This window comes from Neodiprion pinetum, chromosome 6, assembly GCF_021155775.2.
Source record: "Neodiprion pinetum isolate iyNeoPine1 chromosome 6, iyNeoPine1.2, whole genome shotgun sequence".
Classification (NCBI taxonomy): Eukaryota; Metazoa; Arthropoda; class Insecta; order Hymenoptera; family Diprionidae; genus Neodiprion; species Neodiprion pinetum.
Window position 1 is genome coordinate 11,238,930 of NC_060237.1, and position 17,646 is coordinate 11,256,575.

The 17,646-nt window shown below is 36.3% G+C and overlaps 1 protein-coding gene across 11 annotated transcripts in view; it reads left to right on the forward strand.

The window, feature by feature from the left end:
• The window catches only part of ATP8A (ATPase phospholipid transporting 8A1), a 64,522-nt gene that overhangs the window by 19,216 nt on the left and 27,660 nt on the right, over positions 1-17,646 (forward strand). For 10 of the 11 annotated variants that reach the window (XR_006883782.2, XM_046631131.2, XM_046631132.2 and 7 more), the window contains one exon: positions 10,501-10,852. Coding sequence is in view for 10 of the 11 variants with exons in the window: in XM_046631131.2 (XP_046487087.1) it covers positions 10,501-10,852 (352 nt within the window). In the remaining variant the exon portion in view is untranslated. Of the gene's footprint in view, positions 1-3,310; positions 3,499-10,500; positions 10,853-17,646 lie in introns of those variants that run through there. The other variant, XM_046631134.2, reaches the window with a different exon arrangement.

Below are 17,646 nucleotides of genomic sequence, written 5' to 3' on the forward strand. Positions count from 1 at the left end.
ACGCGTCTACAGGGTACATCGCTAACTTGCACGTGAGGTTTTACTTCATCGAAGCTATTCTGCTATAACAAGTGATTTGTTGTAGGCAGAATTTCTCATTCCCGAAAATATTAACATTGTGGCCTAGACAATTGAATTACATGTAGTTCCTGTAATTGTCATCTTTACATATTTTAACCAGATTTGTAAATCACGCGAAATCATTTTACAACTTTTTAAAAAACTTCAAAACAGAGATAATTAAAATTTTCGAACAAGTGGTTCGTCATCAAATCATCGTATCATGAAATGCCGATACTCATGAATTAGACACGGGGGAAATTCTCGATTTCATGTGTATGATGAAAACGTGTTTTTACCTTACGGATTTGCAGTCGATAAAACATTTTTAAAATGTGGTTTCTTTTCGGAGATTCTTCGCTTATCAGAGATTTTATTTTTTACAAGATATTATTTATTACAAGAATAATTCAGTACGAAGGATAGAGGATAGAAATGACCATCGCGCTATTGGAAGTGAGTCGTCTCACCAGATGCCACATTTCCCCACTTTCTCCTTCTAGTGTTCACCATCTGATCATAGATAATATTTGTATATTTGTCGAGTGTTATTAGATACCTATACGAATACGCATTGAGTATTTCAATATTTTTGTCGTTAACTCTTTATGTGTATGTAAAAAACTACTTGTTTCCAACTAAAACTGTAAGCGATAGCGTCTAGTAGCTGAACAAGTGCCCAAATATTGCCAAAAAAAAAAAAAAAATTGTAAGCTGATCCGACGACGGTCAGTGATTCAAAAATGTTATTACGAAATTAAAATAATACATTTTCAGTTAAAACTCTACAAAGAAAAATAGGCTTCTCTAAAAATGGGAGTGATCTTCGGGTCGATCACGGTTTTTTCTTAAATTACCGAGTATTTGAACAAATTACTCCCGTATACTTCCATTAATTACTAACGAACATGTAAATCAAAATGAAAATCCTACACGAATACTGTTATACGCCTTCTTGGAAATTCTGTATAAAATTTTCCGGTATTGTATTATCTTGTTTATTTTTGACTTTAGGGCATAATAACAATAATAACTTTTGTCTTTACCATTTTTCGTTAAAATTGAAAATGGCCGAGTTATTCAGAAGAAAACATTTTTCATAAAATTCAAGATGGCGGCGATAGCAAGAGGCCGATTTGGTCGACTTTTGCTTGAGGACTCCCAGTGACCCCCCGAACGATCGAACCAAGAAAAAACGAAAACGAAATTAATGCAAAGTGAGCTCGATTTTTTGCCTATCTTGACTGGACTATATTTCCGTCAAGTACGATAAATCCCACAAAATTGAAAAATCAGTTCGCGTATGGGGTATCATGTATAAATTATAATCAAAGAATATTCGATCCGGAAGTTGAATACATTGTAACAGTGCGCTGCAGCGAACGTAATCTCACATCACATCCTTTCATCATTCAACATATCGGAGAGATAAAAGTTTTCAGTGAAACTCCATAAAATCGTTGAGATCATAGAAACTTCGTTGAAATTTTGTGAATTCTTTTCAAATCATATGATATTTTCGAAAATATTATTTAAAATTCTACAATGTAAAAGATCTTAGGGTCTATTAAAATTGCGATATTTTTTTTTAACCTTCCTTCTAAAAGTGTTCCGATATCGCATGGTCATCACATCGTGAAATATTGGGATCGCGAGAAATTCTTTCATATATTATTATTATAAACTTCCTGAAATCTGAATCAGCAATATCGGTGTATAGTAGACGGGGCCTACCGCCTGAATTAAAAAGTTACGGAAAGACAACAGACCGTATAAAAAATCTCCAGCAATGTTATTTGCGCCAATGATTGCGATCAACAGTGAAGCAACATCCTTAAAATGTAATACACATGAATATGAGCAAATTCGAATAGCACAGTTTGGTAAAAAAAAAAAGGTCTAAAATATTCAATTCAGACCAAAAACACCGGCAGTTTATTCATTTTAAAAGTTCTAGTTGGAAAACTTTTTCTCAAATCCTCGATTTAATCTTAGCTTGTGTTATTCAAATTCGCTCAGATTCATTATGTATCACATAAGTTTGATCCCTAAATCTTCAAGTGCACCTCATTATACCCCTGCTCGTTATAGTGCGTCTGAGCTAACGTTAATATCCAAGAAAAATGGGGTTCCTCCAGGCCAACAAGACATCCGGTATATAGTTGACCAAAGGGTTGTCAGACTTGTTCGTTAAACCAATGAAAAAAGAAACCGTCGGCGTGTTTACGTTGTCCTTCGCGAATCGCGTTGCCGATGGTCTCTTCCTGGCGGCCCCGACACTGCGTGGTGCGCGGTGCTGTTGGAAACGACGAGGCTTTCTATTCTGGCTTCATTGAAGGCGGTTTGTGGAAAAGGACAATATCCGATGAGGGTTGGAGTTTGGCGCTGCGTGGTGCGTGGCGCGGAGGGTGCAGAGGGCGCGTGGTTGGCGGAAGCTCCGGGGTTCAACCAGGGACAGTTCCTGATGGGAGATACTTTTGGCAGTTGGCTCGTGGCCTTCGCCATGTCGCGAGGATAGCGTGTCTCTTCGTGCTTCTCGCCCCTCTTGGCCGTTCGATTTCTATTGCGACTTGACACCGTGTGCCGTTAATTTTAATCGATCTGACCGATTTCGCGCTCTGAAAGAAAATGCCAAGAAATACGGGATAACCGGTATCAATTCAACCGTTGCGCGTACAGCTGCGGGAAAGGATTTGAGGAAGTTTAGCAAAAAGGGTATCCTTTTACCGAACAATCGCAACAAGGCTCAAATTATCGCTGCAATCTTCATCCGTTATCGATCTCGTATTATTTATTGCGGTTGAAATTATCGACCGCTTTGTTACAACGCTTCAAAAGCTCCAGCCGTAACATGCGATGTGTCAGTTGTTCGACCGCTTTTAACGAAGTTCACATGCCGCTGAAAGGGAGATACCTTGGAAAAGTTCCTATCATCCTGTTGACGCGTTATTAATTTTCTCTCAGTACTACACGGTGACGTTTTTCCCAGTTTGCGTTGTACGCCATTATACTTGTTGGTCGTTATCAATTTCTCCTTGACACGTTAACTATATATTTATCACATTGTACGTACCTTCGCGCCGCTGTTTAAAGTTTGCAAAAGTTCGTTAGTAAAACGCGACACAAACTATGACGATAGTTTATTCAGAGTTATACATTTGACTAAGTGCCTTCAGTGCCTTCAACAAGTGCCTCAATTTTTCTCGCATATCTATACCTGCCTAAAAAAATTTAACGCGAATGAGTGATTTCTGTTTCATAGTATCCGACTCGATGTATCAAACAATACATTCGTTACATAAAATTTTATACCATTCGTCGATGGTTTTAATTTGAAGTGTAAAGACAAAGTTTAAGGAAACAATAATATTTACCAAATAAACAACTGATAAAAATACGGGCAACGGCAGAGCGCCTCGGATTACGCGTTTCAAAATCGTAAGTAAACGTTTGATCGCTTTCATTGTTCATAATTGCTGCAATTAGTCTGACCTCGCTGTTAATTCTTGTCTAGAAAACGATACAGTGCAAGGCAACAACACACAGCTGTAAATAACGTCTGAAATATCAAGTTGAAAAACGATTATTATAAACTTTTTCAAGATTCGGAATTTACGAAACTGGTTGAGCGGCTTGGAAAAATCTATAAATAACAAGAAAATATCACGCTTAAACAATGCCGGAGATTCAGCTCCAATTGATCGTATCGCAGAGTTTAATGTATTTAAAAACTTAGGTATAAGATTTTGTGTCCGTTACGAAGTTGTAGGCGAAACTACCTTTTCAATGAGATTGGCCTGAAAAATCTCAACATATTTGCTACCCTTCCAGAAAAGTGGCTCATAATATTTGCAACGAAGGTTGTAGTGGTTAATTTTTTTCCTCTTCCATTCGTTCAAGTTTTCGGTAATTTTTTGATGTAAAGTCACTACATTGAGTTGTTTATTTGTTAAGAGACTACCTGAAATGCTGTCAGTGAAATTAGTAACGTTAACGTAACGAAACATCAGGGAAAAAATCATTATTGCGCAATTTTAGAGTAACTCTCAAGGAGTCGGCTTTTTAAAATAAGAGTAGGTTTTGTTCATCACGTTTTACTAAATAACAGATACTCCTAAAGGTGCGAAGTAACGATTTTTTCTAAATAAATAACGTTACTAACTTCACCTTCGTGTAATCCTACGAATTCGTGACGTTCGCACTGTACTTTGTACCTAGAAAAATTTTAAACAGTTTCTGATGTTTAAGCACATGATTCTTCTAAATATTGAAATGGCTTTTTACTGAAGAAGCACTTGATGAATAATTTTCTCATTGCCTATCTCAATTTCTTACAACTCATACAGTTTTCGTACCACATTCCGAAGCGCCGACCACATAACAGCGTTGTAATTCAGAGCCGTAATAACCGTTACATTATGCGTATACCTAGATTAGGGAAATAACACATCACAGAGTCACGGCTATATATCGCAAAACTTTTCGCAAGTGAGCTACTCCGGAACAGTATCTCTTAGAGTATTTGATTTCGAATCTATGTTGGAGAAATGAATTTTATCGTTGGGTTAATTACCAGAAAAAATGTTGCAGTGATAATTAGCTTTGTAGTTACGTGACTTACGTTGAAAATGCATTCATATTAAGTATATCGTAGATTCGAAACGCAACGTTCTTTCTACAACATATTTTTCTACGAATAAATAACCGGTTTACGGTGAAATGGACTGTTGCCAACTTCGGTTGGGTGTGTTATAACCTAATCAATCTCTTGTTGCGATTGTACAGAATATTCGTAGCTATCAGTTAAATATTGCAAACTTCCAAGGGAGTCCAGTTTCAAAGTTGGAGTAACAGTGGCGAAGTTTGGACCACTTATTTCAAGTACAGGTATAGACTTATCGCGTTATTATCAATTTACTCGCTGAAGCTATTGTACAAGATGACGCACGGAGCAATTCGTTAGAAATTATCAAGTGCATTAGAAAAATCATGTTCTATTAGTACTTTTTACTTTATAAAAAGAAAGAATTATGGCATACCGTACGAAATGAATATTAGCCTCCTACATGTAATGTTTACTTTGTTAGTCGAGTGGTACTTTTTAAGCGAGAAATGTTCAACCTCTACAAGTAGGAATTACCTATAGTTGAAGAATTTTGAGATCAAAGTTTTTGTCTAAAATTGAAGTTATTAGGGGTAACATTTATATAAATGTGATGTATGATGCTTTCAATTTTGACCAACTCTCAGAAACTCAGAAAGTCTTGTAGATACGCATCAACTATTTATCAATTATATTGAAATTGTGGAAGAAGATTCGTTTCCGAGAAGCTTAAGCCACAAAATAATCTGAACTGTTGAGAAGATACCTTCTCCATACGTACACTCGTTCTGGTATTCCCTTTTACACAATTGATGGCAAAAAATACTAAAATTCTTTGTGAACTTACCGCAAAAAGAACCTGTAAAAATACAGGAATCGTCAATCGATTTTTATGGCTGATAATTCTGAAACATTTCCATTTAATATTCAAGCTGATAAGCGCGTTTATTGATTGTACTTTTGTGAAAAATTGGTGCCTCGTAAAAGTTGATTGCGGCATCGTTTCTGTGATAAACCTATTTTTCACCTCCAGCAAGGATTCCGCGTTGTGTCGTTTACCAGTGATGACGAGCAAACACAACTCGTCTCCGCGAAGTACTGTTCATTGATCTATGCGAATACAATTACACACGTACGTCAATGTTGTGATATTTATTTGTCTGCAATATTTTTTTTCCCAGCCAAATGTATAAATTATCGAAAAAAAATATACAGTACTGTATCGCAATAACGATAGCATAAATATTACAATAACTTACGCTTCGTTTTTATCGGACGAGTAGTTTGCTTTTTACTACTCCGAGGCAACGATGTTATCGAATTTGTAGACCTGGCAAAGTAGAACTATTTCGAAAACAGTGAAATTCGCATCGAGCTTAATGCGTTACAGCGTAAATCTGTAAAACACGTTCAATGGCTTATACGTTTTATTTCCGACTTACATTTCCTGAATAACCATCGAAAATATTATGTTAACTATACAAATCATCAAATATGCTCTGGAGCCATTCAACATTCAAAAAGTCCTCCTTTTCTACCTCACTAAATCTGTCAATCGCACAATCGAACACAAAGGTATATAAAGCATCGATAACGAAGGGTCTAGTGATTACTCTAATAATAAGTTATACATACCTACAAGTACAACAAGGGAATCGTACTCACACATCGCTATGAAATGATCATCGCATCAATGGACATTTTTTTTTTTTCTACCACTATTGAAAATTAACTCCATCTTCGAATTTTTGTGACTTGAGAGTGTCTCGAAAAACATCTGACTCATACTTCGGAAGCGACAGCTGGTTTTCGTGGTTTCGAGAATGAAAACAATCTGTACAATAAACGGATAATGACTTGTAAATACTTTGATCATCAGAAACCCTGAAATGAGAAAAATCCGAACTTTTTGAGATAAATGCCTAATCGAATGCCATTTGCTTGCGATGAACACCATCAATTACATATTGTGGGAATTTAAGTGTCGGCTGGTTTAAAAGTTTGGAGTGACAGCAAGTAGCCAGTAAAATACTAACCGAAGTAAAATTCACCCTCAGATTGCCAGAAACTTATTGTACATCGCCATTACACTTGATTACACTTGATTACATATTTGTGGTTTTCCGTATGCTGCCTTATCTTTACTGTAGACTTTTTTTCCCCCAAAGTATTCCGCTCAAAGATCTTTAAATCCAACTGCGACGTATAACTAAAATTTCTTGCTCAGGAACAAACCGCTGTCCGGGAGCAGGAATGGCTTTCGCTTACGTACGTCATTATTGCACAAGGGATAATATCGGTCTTTATGATTTGAATGCAACGCGGTTCTTATGACCCTCTAATTAAGAATCATATGAAACTCGTGGAAAGAGAGTGAACGTAATATAAGTATATAGTATCAATCTCTTGAAGCAATTATATTACATTACTCATAGTCAGAAAATCTGGAACGAATTGAGTACTTGTGTGAATCGAATCACGTTGAACAAGTTCACGAAGTTGCGATTCTTCGTCTCTGCAGTAGGAGTTATTTTTACTTATTTTTACACCTCACACCACCTTATGCGAAGACTAATTATATGCAATATAATAGTATATTGACAGGATTATGAAGCGTAGTTTTGAGACTAAACACACGGCTTAAAATTACCCTAGTCCCTCACATCATTCGACAGCGTAATTCTTTATCGGAGAATAAAACACACCTGCTTATGTAACGATACAGAACAGAATCGTGGACGAGGAACGTCTTTCGGTATTTTTAGCCCAATTAGTTATGACGTTGACATCGTACCGCTAAATAGACGGACAACCGGGCCCAGATTACAGTTTTGGTTGACGTTAGTGATAGTAAGAGTATTTGTTTGAATAATTACATCTGCAATGCAGTCACAGTATGACGTGTATTTTTTATCCCAGCTTGCCTTCCTTCAAAAATTTTCTGTAATCAATCCTTAATGCCGGTGCAGCAGCATGCGGAATATGTTTTGTGGTAAAACGTGTGTATAAGAAAGTGTTTTTGATAGAAAGTCAACTACGGTTCGAAACGACGTAGCTCACAGCATATATGCGTGGAATAATTTGAATCGAAAAGTGTGTAGTTTTTAGTATAGGGAACTAACAAGATGGTATGAAAAATGCACCATATTACGTACAAAGTTAAAGTCCAATGAAATGACATGGAGTGATCGATGATTTCAGAATTTCTAACAGCGTACGACTTGTTCTTTGAATTAGATAATTGACCGACACAACGATCTACGAGTCTATTAGAATTTTAGTACCAAGAATCATCTTATTCAAATCTTTAACTTTAAACCCACGTGTGGAGTGTCAACAATATCGTTTGCGTCATCAGTATAACATGCATTCCCCGCAAAAGCAAACGAATTCCGAATCATTTTGACCCAAATTGATAAAATGATATGCTTAAAAAGATTCATTCAATTCCGACTTCCATCCACTGACTCCGAATTAATTTGGCAATAGCAACGCGTTCGCTATGCACCTGATAATGTGGAAAAATAATGAAACTCAATCTAGAAGTTTGTAAAGCAAATTAAGAAATATTTAACTAAAACATCAGCCAGTTCGACACCATTTGCAACCTAATTTCCGGTGTGTTCGAACTTTTATTGAGAGAATCAACAGAGTTGATCGTACTTCTGCATCTAATGCTAAATTTAGTGTCAGTTACCTGCATGAATTACTACTACGAACCCATTTGAAACTAACGTCGGTTACGCATTACTAAGCTTTATGGGTATGACAAACTTGGATCACGCTATAATTATATGTACATTAAGTCACGAACGTGCAAGCACGAAAAACAGAAATTAAATTGCACTTAGAATTTCAATTACGTTAATGTAGCTACGCATGGTTTTATTTTAGAATTCAGGAAAATAATTATTCCGAATGTAAAATAAAGTAGTTCGTAGCTATGCTGGTCTAGCATGTATAAACGTAATTAAGACATAGTTATTTCAATGTTTGGAACTGAATTGCAAACGGATAGTAGAATCCTACGGTAGTTGTGAAATATATTAAAGTGCAAGTGCTTTAGAATTGCTATTCGCTAACAATAAGAATTGATTGTTAGACGATACCGATTTAACTGCTGAAGTACTTTAATTCAAGCTTTTTTATATCGTAGTTCGAATAAGCCAGCGTATTCGCAATTAATTTGGGACACACCGTGCAGACGAGTCTCAACGTGCAAAGAATTATTTGAAATCTCTGGGTCTTTGAAAGAAAAAAAAAATTCCTAATTTACAGACACCTACACCTGCATGTTTTCGTGCCCTACACAATTTCATAATGGTCGAGTTGATTGAAAAAATGCCAAGTGCGTGTGAGCATTTTATTAAGAATAATGTTGTAATTTTGCCCTCGCGAAAGTTGATAAGATCTGTGGCTAACACGACCAACCTTTTATAATTAAAAATTTTTTCTTCCTGCTTTGTGAAGTCTTCCTACCACAGTTTTGCTGTAACTAAAATATCTTAATAACCCATAATATAGTGATTACATTCGGAAACGAAAGTATGTACATGCATACGATTGAATTGCTATGAATAAAATTCTTGAAGAAACTATTTTTAGAACTTATGATGAAGAAATGATGCCTTGAGGTCAGGTGGATATTTGCGCAAATGTGTGATTTGCATCGTTTGTTCACCCTGTAAAACGTTCAAAGTTAACAAGCGATACAGAAGTAATTTCCCTTTTTGAAGTAGGGGAGACCGGGGTAAATGGGCAACACGCCCGCGAAAAATTTCATAATTAAAAAAAAACAAGGTTTACAATTAAAGAGATGTACGCGGCACAAGGAAAATGAAGCAATGGGTCAGATGGGATTCACAGATAGAATTTTATGAAAATAAAACAACAAATTTCTAATGAATCAGCTCTTTGTTTTTATTCATAAATCGTATTTAACGGATAAACATGACGACATAAATAATAATAGAAATTAATCTACTTTAAAAAAAAAAATTCAATTGAAATGATGTTTTAATTGAAAAGCAATTGAACAAAGCAAATACGTATAATATCTGTATGTATCAAAACGAGAATAAGTAAACAACCACCGACATTAAATACTTGTTACAATAATCACAATGTTGCGTTATTTTCCTTGTGCCGCATATCTCTTGTTGAAACGATTAAATTGATTTTTTAAAGTCAGAACCAGTCAGGAAATATGTTTTTTGAAATCATTGACTTTTTTTAAATTTGGACATTTTTTCTCTCGCTACGGTTTCCCGTCCATTCATCTCGAGACTTTGCAGTTTTGCATTTTACATAGACCCATTTACCGACTGACAATGCGTCTGACCGAAACCTTCGATGTTCTCACGATAATCGAAAATATCCCATTGAGTAGAGTTCTAAGCCAAATGTACCAGTTATTGATCCATTTATTTTAGAAAATTATAAATTAACGGCAGAAATTGGAGTTTCTCGATGACTAAAACCAATTGCTAGCGGGTTAGACACTACAAATTTATTTTTTGATAATTTTAGAACCTCAGGATTCAACAAATATACAACCAAAAAGGGTCAATAAATGTTACATTTACCTTATTTACTTCCTAGACCGCGATCGGGCTTATAACGAAACATAACTGTATGGCCACTAAAAGTTCATTTTATGGATCCCGTGAAATTTTTAGCTCAATATTCAGTCAGCTTCTGTGACATTGGGTCTCAACTGCTAGTCCTCGAGTTGTGATATCGGATGGGGGACTAAGCTAATTCTCATTCAAAGATTTTATTCGCTTTTGCAGGTTCTGAATCCTACCATCAAAATGATTTTTTCGTTTTCATTACAGGCGCCTGTTCGGCGTACCCAAATGCCATCTGGGGTGGATTCGAGGTCTCAGCGTGCCACAGAGAATATTCATTCTCCCCGACCCTTCACTCCACCGGATCTGTCCTCCATCCCCAACATGGACGGAACCCCTCACCAACCATTGAGCACTAACAACGCATTGGATTCGAATGATAACAATGGATTACCCGGACCTTACATCGTCGGCAGTCCCATCGATCTGGGACAAATAGATAATGTTGACAACATTGGCTCCCACCTCCAAGATTTCGCTCCACCTTGGTGCGGCAAACGCACGAATGACGATCACATAGAACTTAGGGAAACCGGAACTTCAGGGTCAGGGGACGCAGGTGAGCCTATGAATATTTCATACTTTTTCTTGAACGTGAAAACGGAGCTGGTTGTCGATAATCCGCCCTCACACTGTTTTCAGACCTGTTCTTTCGTATGTTCGATGAAATCGAATGTACTGACAATAAATTACACGTCAAGTGTGATACAAGTAGAGTAGAGCCAAGTTGAGAATGGTCATGCTAGTTTTTCAAATAAGCAAGTAAATCAATGTCGGGCGGGCAAGTGAAATTACGAGACTTTTATGCACTGATCGCCTCCTAATTGTTATAGCTATACTAATTAAATTTAGTGCTGTAGGGACCGATTAAACGATTGAAATTTTTTGATAACGTTAGTAAAAGGTCTGTACGTATTCCGCTCTGCATTACGTGGTTAAAACTTGAACCTCCACTGCGTGAAATGAATATACATATACATCACATATCACAATTTTAGCATTTTTCATAATAATCGATTCGTCAGTTATATCTTGATTAATAATACCAGGCATAAATTGGCTAACTTAAGGAAATACTCTTTTGGAACCTAGAAAGTCTTGTTTAAAAACGATTTCTTCTATCCTAAGGATATTCGGTTGTGGACAATATTTTGTATTTGTTGTACGGACAAAGTAGAAAAAGTGTTGTTCGGTAAACCTGAAAAGTGTATGCAACGGCCGGTAATTGAAGGAGTCTAGGTAAAGTATTAGTTGGTAATTGTTAGTTCTCGACCTTTTTCAAGAACTGCAAGGTAAATAAAACAGAATACTTCAGTGTCTGTGTGTCAGTGCACTGTGTTGGCTCATATTTATATACAAAATATGGACATTTTAAAACCCAGGCATTTGCCTTTCTTACATCGAGATTTATGTTTTTTATATTCTTGTTTTCGTACCGTAAAATATTCACATGCATTTACTGCAGTCCTCGCGGATTTCAATTGCATGCTCTAGTAATAAATGAATTGAAAACTTAGTAGTAAGGTCGAATGAAACTTCTGTAATTGTAAGAACGTTATGAAAATCACCGATGTATCACGAAATGAAACGGTGATTCAGATACTTGGGTTTCAGTTTAATACAGGAAAATGTGGAATTAAGTATAGCCACGCTACGACGTCGATTTTTACATATCATATTTCATATAAGGAAATGGAACCTTATATTACACGGAGTGGCATGATATCAGTGTATGACGTATATTTCATACATGCCACATGCGTGATCCTTATCACGCGGTTAACCATTGCAGGATACGCAATACCACGCACAGTAAATATAATTGAAAAAGTATGAGAAAGAAGTTAGTAAAGTCATAGTAACGGTGCATGCTACGAAAAATCGTTACTCCGCACATTTAGGATTGTTTGAATTTTAGTAAATCATGATAAACAAAACATACTCATATATTTTGAAAATCAATTCCTTCAAAGTCGTTCAGAAAGTGCACGATAGGGATTTTTTCCTCTGACATTTCGTTGCGTTACCGTTACTAACTTCAGCCTCGTGAAAAATTGCAAAGTTTCCATATGGTTGTGTAGTCGCTTCTGACGTGGGAAGGGAGGAACGCATTCTCAAATCACTCGACGTGTACGACACTTTCGTCTATCAATTTTTTTGTCCATATTACACGGAGTATGTAAGCTTTCGTCTACCAAGTGAACGATATTTATTCGCATGCCTCGATTATTGATACAATATATTGATTTACGATAATAATATAATATTACTAAGGAAGTAACACATTCCTAAAATGCGACCTCACATCTCTGGACGAACGTTCCTAACAGTCAAGATTATGAGGCTCTAATTTCTATAATCTTGAGTATACGCCACAGTTGGGTTAAGTGCTCTGGATTATCGTGTCTAACCCAAAAATTTGCGATGTATTAGGAGTTTTGCCGTCTTCGATTTCCAACCAATCACGGCAGTTAATTTCTGCTCAAGCTTTTACACGTGATTCTTGCATATGACTGTGTTATCGAATGATTTTGAGAATTGAGCCTCTAGATATCCGCAAGGACACAATGCTGGAGTTACAATGAAAATAATCAAAGTCTATTCGGGTTGTTCTGGTATCCAGCCATATTCGTTTTGGTGCAATGATACGACGCAAATGTTCGATAAATTAGCAATTGTTCTCTCCATATGTGTGTATCGGTTAAAAGTATACCACTGGAGAAAATCAGTGTGTACGTACGAATTTTCACTGACTGAAATTTAGAGAGTTTTGTTTGTGATGCAAGGAAATAAAAATATGTTTATCGCAGATTGAGTTGAACCAAAGAATTCATTTCTGTTCATTTTTCTTCTACATTAGATGTCACCCAAAAAAATCATTGTCAAACTGATATTATTTTTATATTATATTGCATGACTTTTTCCAAAGCAAAGTCAAACTCAACGGATCAAATACGGTTGGATTCGATAAAATGATGTGGTGTGACGCCGGTAGTAATTATTTTTTCAAAAGTCAAATTATTATTATTTTTTAAGTTAGTTCAAACCATTTGCGAACAAACATGGTTCAAAAAATACCTTATGCCTGAACCTATGTACATTTTGGAAGTAACTATACCCATTTTTAATTCACGTTTCAAGCCATTAGTAGACTCATAGTGAGTTTGGAAGCACCAGCATTAAGATTTGTCCAGTTACGTTATTCCGCAATATGTTATTTTGAATCACAATTTTCCTACACCTTTTTCGTTCGCATTTCTCTATATCACTTTACAAGTAATGTGTATAAAGGTTCAGCCTAATTACCTAGGTCCATTCCGTTTATTCCATCTGTACCTGTACCTATATTCAAAAAATAAAATCATTTGTACATCTTTGAACAGCCCTAGATACAGATTGCTATATATATATACTTCTCGCAAAAATTAAGGGAACAACAAAATTTTCGCAATTTTTTGGTGATTTTCAACAGGCTGTATTTCAGTGAAAAATGATCGTACAAAAAAATAGAAAAAAAAGCTTTTGAAGCTTGAAGACTCTAGTTTTTGAATTTTTTGGTTAAAAATTTTTCGAAGCACTATTAGCCATGCAATCCTTGGATAAAGCACGAAGAAAAAATTTTCAAAATTTTTTACGTTTTTTCTTTCGCTCTACGGGCATGGAAAAATTTTTCCGAGCTAAACCAATGCATAGGTCGCATAGCCTGTTTATTCAGCTTCAAGATGCTTTTTTTTAAACCTCGATACGACCATTTGTCTTCGAGATATCGAATTTTGAATGCCAAAGCATCCTTTTTCACTCAACTGCTGATATCTCTGGAACTACTGGTCGCACAGCGAACCGAAGGGCAGTTTCTTTTTCTGCAGAAAATTTCCTACAAAAATCTGTCAAGGTTGATGTCAAAAAAAATTTTTTTTCACCTGTAGCGTTAACGTGAAAAAAGAGCAAAAAAATGCCATTTTGCCTTTTTTTGGATAATTGACTGTATCTTCGTCAATATTGGGGGGAAAGCTTAGGTTAGAAGAAAATTTCACAGCCTAATGTACCCCAAAGGTCCCCCCAAATCGGTAGATCGATCGGTTTAGCGGTTTTCCTGGACCGATTGATTGAAATTTTGAAAAAATTAAGGGAACAAGGTTTTTGGTTCTTAAAGAATTTTTGGATAATCGACTGTATCTTCGTCAATATTGGGGGGAAAGCTTAGGTTAGAAGAAAATTTTGCAGCCTAATGTACCCCAAAGGTCCCCCTAAATCGGTAGATTGATCGGTTCAGCGGTTTTCCTGGACCGATTGATTGAAATTTTAAAAAAATCAAGGGAACAAGGTTTTTGTTTCTTAAGGAACCTTGTTCTCTTAATTTTGTCAAAATTTCAATCAATCGGTCCAGGAAAACCGCTGAACCGATCGATCTACCGATTTGGGGGGACCTTTGGGGTACATTAGGCTGTAAAATTTTCTTCTAACCTAAGCTTTCCCCCCAATATTGACGAAGATACAGTCGATTATCCAAAAATTCTTTAAGAACCAAAAACCTTGTTCCCTTAATTTTTTCAAAATTTCAATCAATCGGTCCAGGAAAACCGCTAAACCGATCGATCTACCGATTTGGGGGGACCTTTGGGGTACATTAGGCTGTGAAATTTTCTTCTAACCTAAGCTTTCCCCCCAATATTGACGAAGATACAGTCAATTATCCAAAAAAAGGCAAAATGGCATTTTTTTGCTCTTTTTTCACGTTAACGCTACAGGTGGAAAAAAATTTTTTTTGACATCAACCTTGACAGATTTTTGTAGGAAATTTTCTGCAGAAAAAGAAACTGCCCTTCGGCTCGCTGTGCGACCAGTAGTTCCAGAGATATCAGCAGTTGAGTGAAAAAGGATGCTTTGGCATTCAAAATTCGATATCTCGAAGACAAATGGTCGTATCGAGGTTTAAAAAAAAGCATCTTGAAGCTGAATAAACAGGCTATGCGACCTATGCATTGGTTTAGCTCGGAAAAATTTTTCCATGCCCGTAGAGCGAAAGAAAAAACGTAAAAAATTTTGAAAATTTTTTCTTCGTGCTTTATCCAAGGATTGCATGGCTAATAGTGCTTCGAAAAATTTTTAACCAAAAAATTCAAAAACTAGAGTCTTCAAGCTTCAAAAGCTTTTTTTTTTTATTTTTTGTACGATCATTTTTCACTGAAATACAGCCTGTTGAAAATCACCAAAAAATTTCGAAAATTTCGTTGTTCCCTTAATTTTTGCGAGAAGTGTATATGTGATTCGTACGAGAACTTTGATGTTTGAAAGTAAATATGCCATTATGTCCTGTTTTTGACAGCATAATCTATTGCCTTACATCTAGTAAAGTCAAGAAACAGGTGATACGGTATCTAAGAAATGTGCTCGCAACGCTAACTTGCGGAGAACGTACGCCTTGAACAAACAATAGGCAAAAGAGTGCTGTCTACTGGATTTCACACGTCTATTCTATGCAGTAATGCCAACTTAAAATGCGATCAATTCTATTTGTGCACATCTTCAACTTCTCCGACCTACTAATAACTCGACTAATAATTGCTGCGTCGGTTTATCGAGTAAAGGTGACATCCTACCAACAACTATGAGAGTTGTTATTTATTCAGCCTTACAACAGAACACTGAATTATCACTTGATCATGTCCCACAATCTGATTGGCATCACCTTTGTGATACGTTCAAGCTAATGTTCAAGTCGCTTTTTCATTCTCAGTGTACAATGAATCGCTTTAACAATTAAGTTTGTATACTCGTAGCGGTCGTAGTTCCTTCGATTATGGAACTGTTTCCATCCATCCTTGTAGGTGTGGATTTAGCGTATCTAAATAGAGATTATTCCACGTAGCAGTTATTGTGTTCACTACATGTCTTCATCGACGTTTTCGTGGCATTTGTCGCCGGCGTATCATTTTCTATTGCTTCTTGATATTTCCTCCATAGTCTGAAACGATAAATGAACTTTGCCATCGCCTTTGGCAAATTCCTTGTACCAAACCACACCAATAATTCTGCGTACGCTTTGCAATCGGTAGACTGTTTCACCACATCTTAAGTAACGTATTAGTATAAGCTATATGTGTACAAACCTCATGGAAATCCCAATTCGTAACCCAGTCGTAAGGTTAGTCTGCAGGCTGCATATTTATTTTTGCTATTCAATTATCAACCGATACATGTCACATCTGACAGTATCAAATGCTAGGGATAGGTCACTTCCATAATTTGTGAAGGTCAGAATGAGGCTGAAGTTAGTAACGTTAACGTAACGAAACATCAAGGAAAAAATCGTTATTGCACAATTTTAGAATAGTTTTGCAGGAGTTGACTTTTCATAATAAGAGTATGCTTTGTTTCTTATGGTTTACTACATTTTGGAGACTGCTATAGGTGCGAAGTAACGATTTTTCCTAAACATGCTTCGTTATACATATACAGTAATGTTATTAACTTCATTCTCATAGGTCGGATGTATTTGCACCTTTGCCACGCAAGCGTTTCGAGTATGTTGGTCCAGATAAAGAATATACATAATTACGAAAATGACAACGCCAAAGATCCGTACCAGCAAAAACGACACCGTTACGTAATTATTAACGGGTTGAAATTGCTTTTATGTAAAAGGACGTCTGGTTGAAAATTACTGGCCCCTGAATTTTTTCGAATATCCGCGAAACGGTGCATCCAGATCGTTTGTTCATGCGGCCATGGATGTTCCTTGAGGAATAGATTCCCATAAAATTATAAAATTAATTGAAATCGACAAAATTTTACGTCGTGCGAATCGTAAAATGTGGACGTATCACTTATGCCGATTACAATCTGACAAGCCTAGGCACCCTTGATCCAAAAAATGTCAAACAAGCGCCATTTTACATGCAATTCCAAACGTATAGACCTAAAAACATGTGTGTTTCACGCTGAAATGAAGAAACGACATGCTTTTCAGGAAATTGTGACAATTGGCGATTGTTCGTACGCGATGGCGTGCACTTCGGCCTTCCCGTATACTCGCACGGAACGATATTTGAACTGCAATGAACGGCAATTATCGCAAGAACAAAAAAATAATATTAAAACAAATTGTATCCACCTATATGATAATATAATCGAAAATTTAGATTCACAGCGTGTGAACCATGTACAATAACGCATTTATTAAAATACGAATGAATTTCCCTAAACATACGGACGCGTTATTTATTAAACGAGATCACACATGACACGACATGTGTAACCACTTCAATAAAAGGTACAAAGCCAATGTGCTCGCAAAGTACGTAGCTCTTGGAATGAGGTTTCGATATCACTTATACACGAAGCAGAAATTTC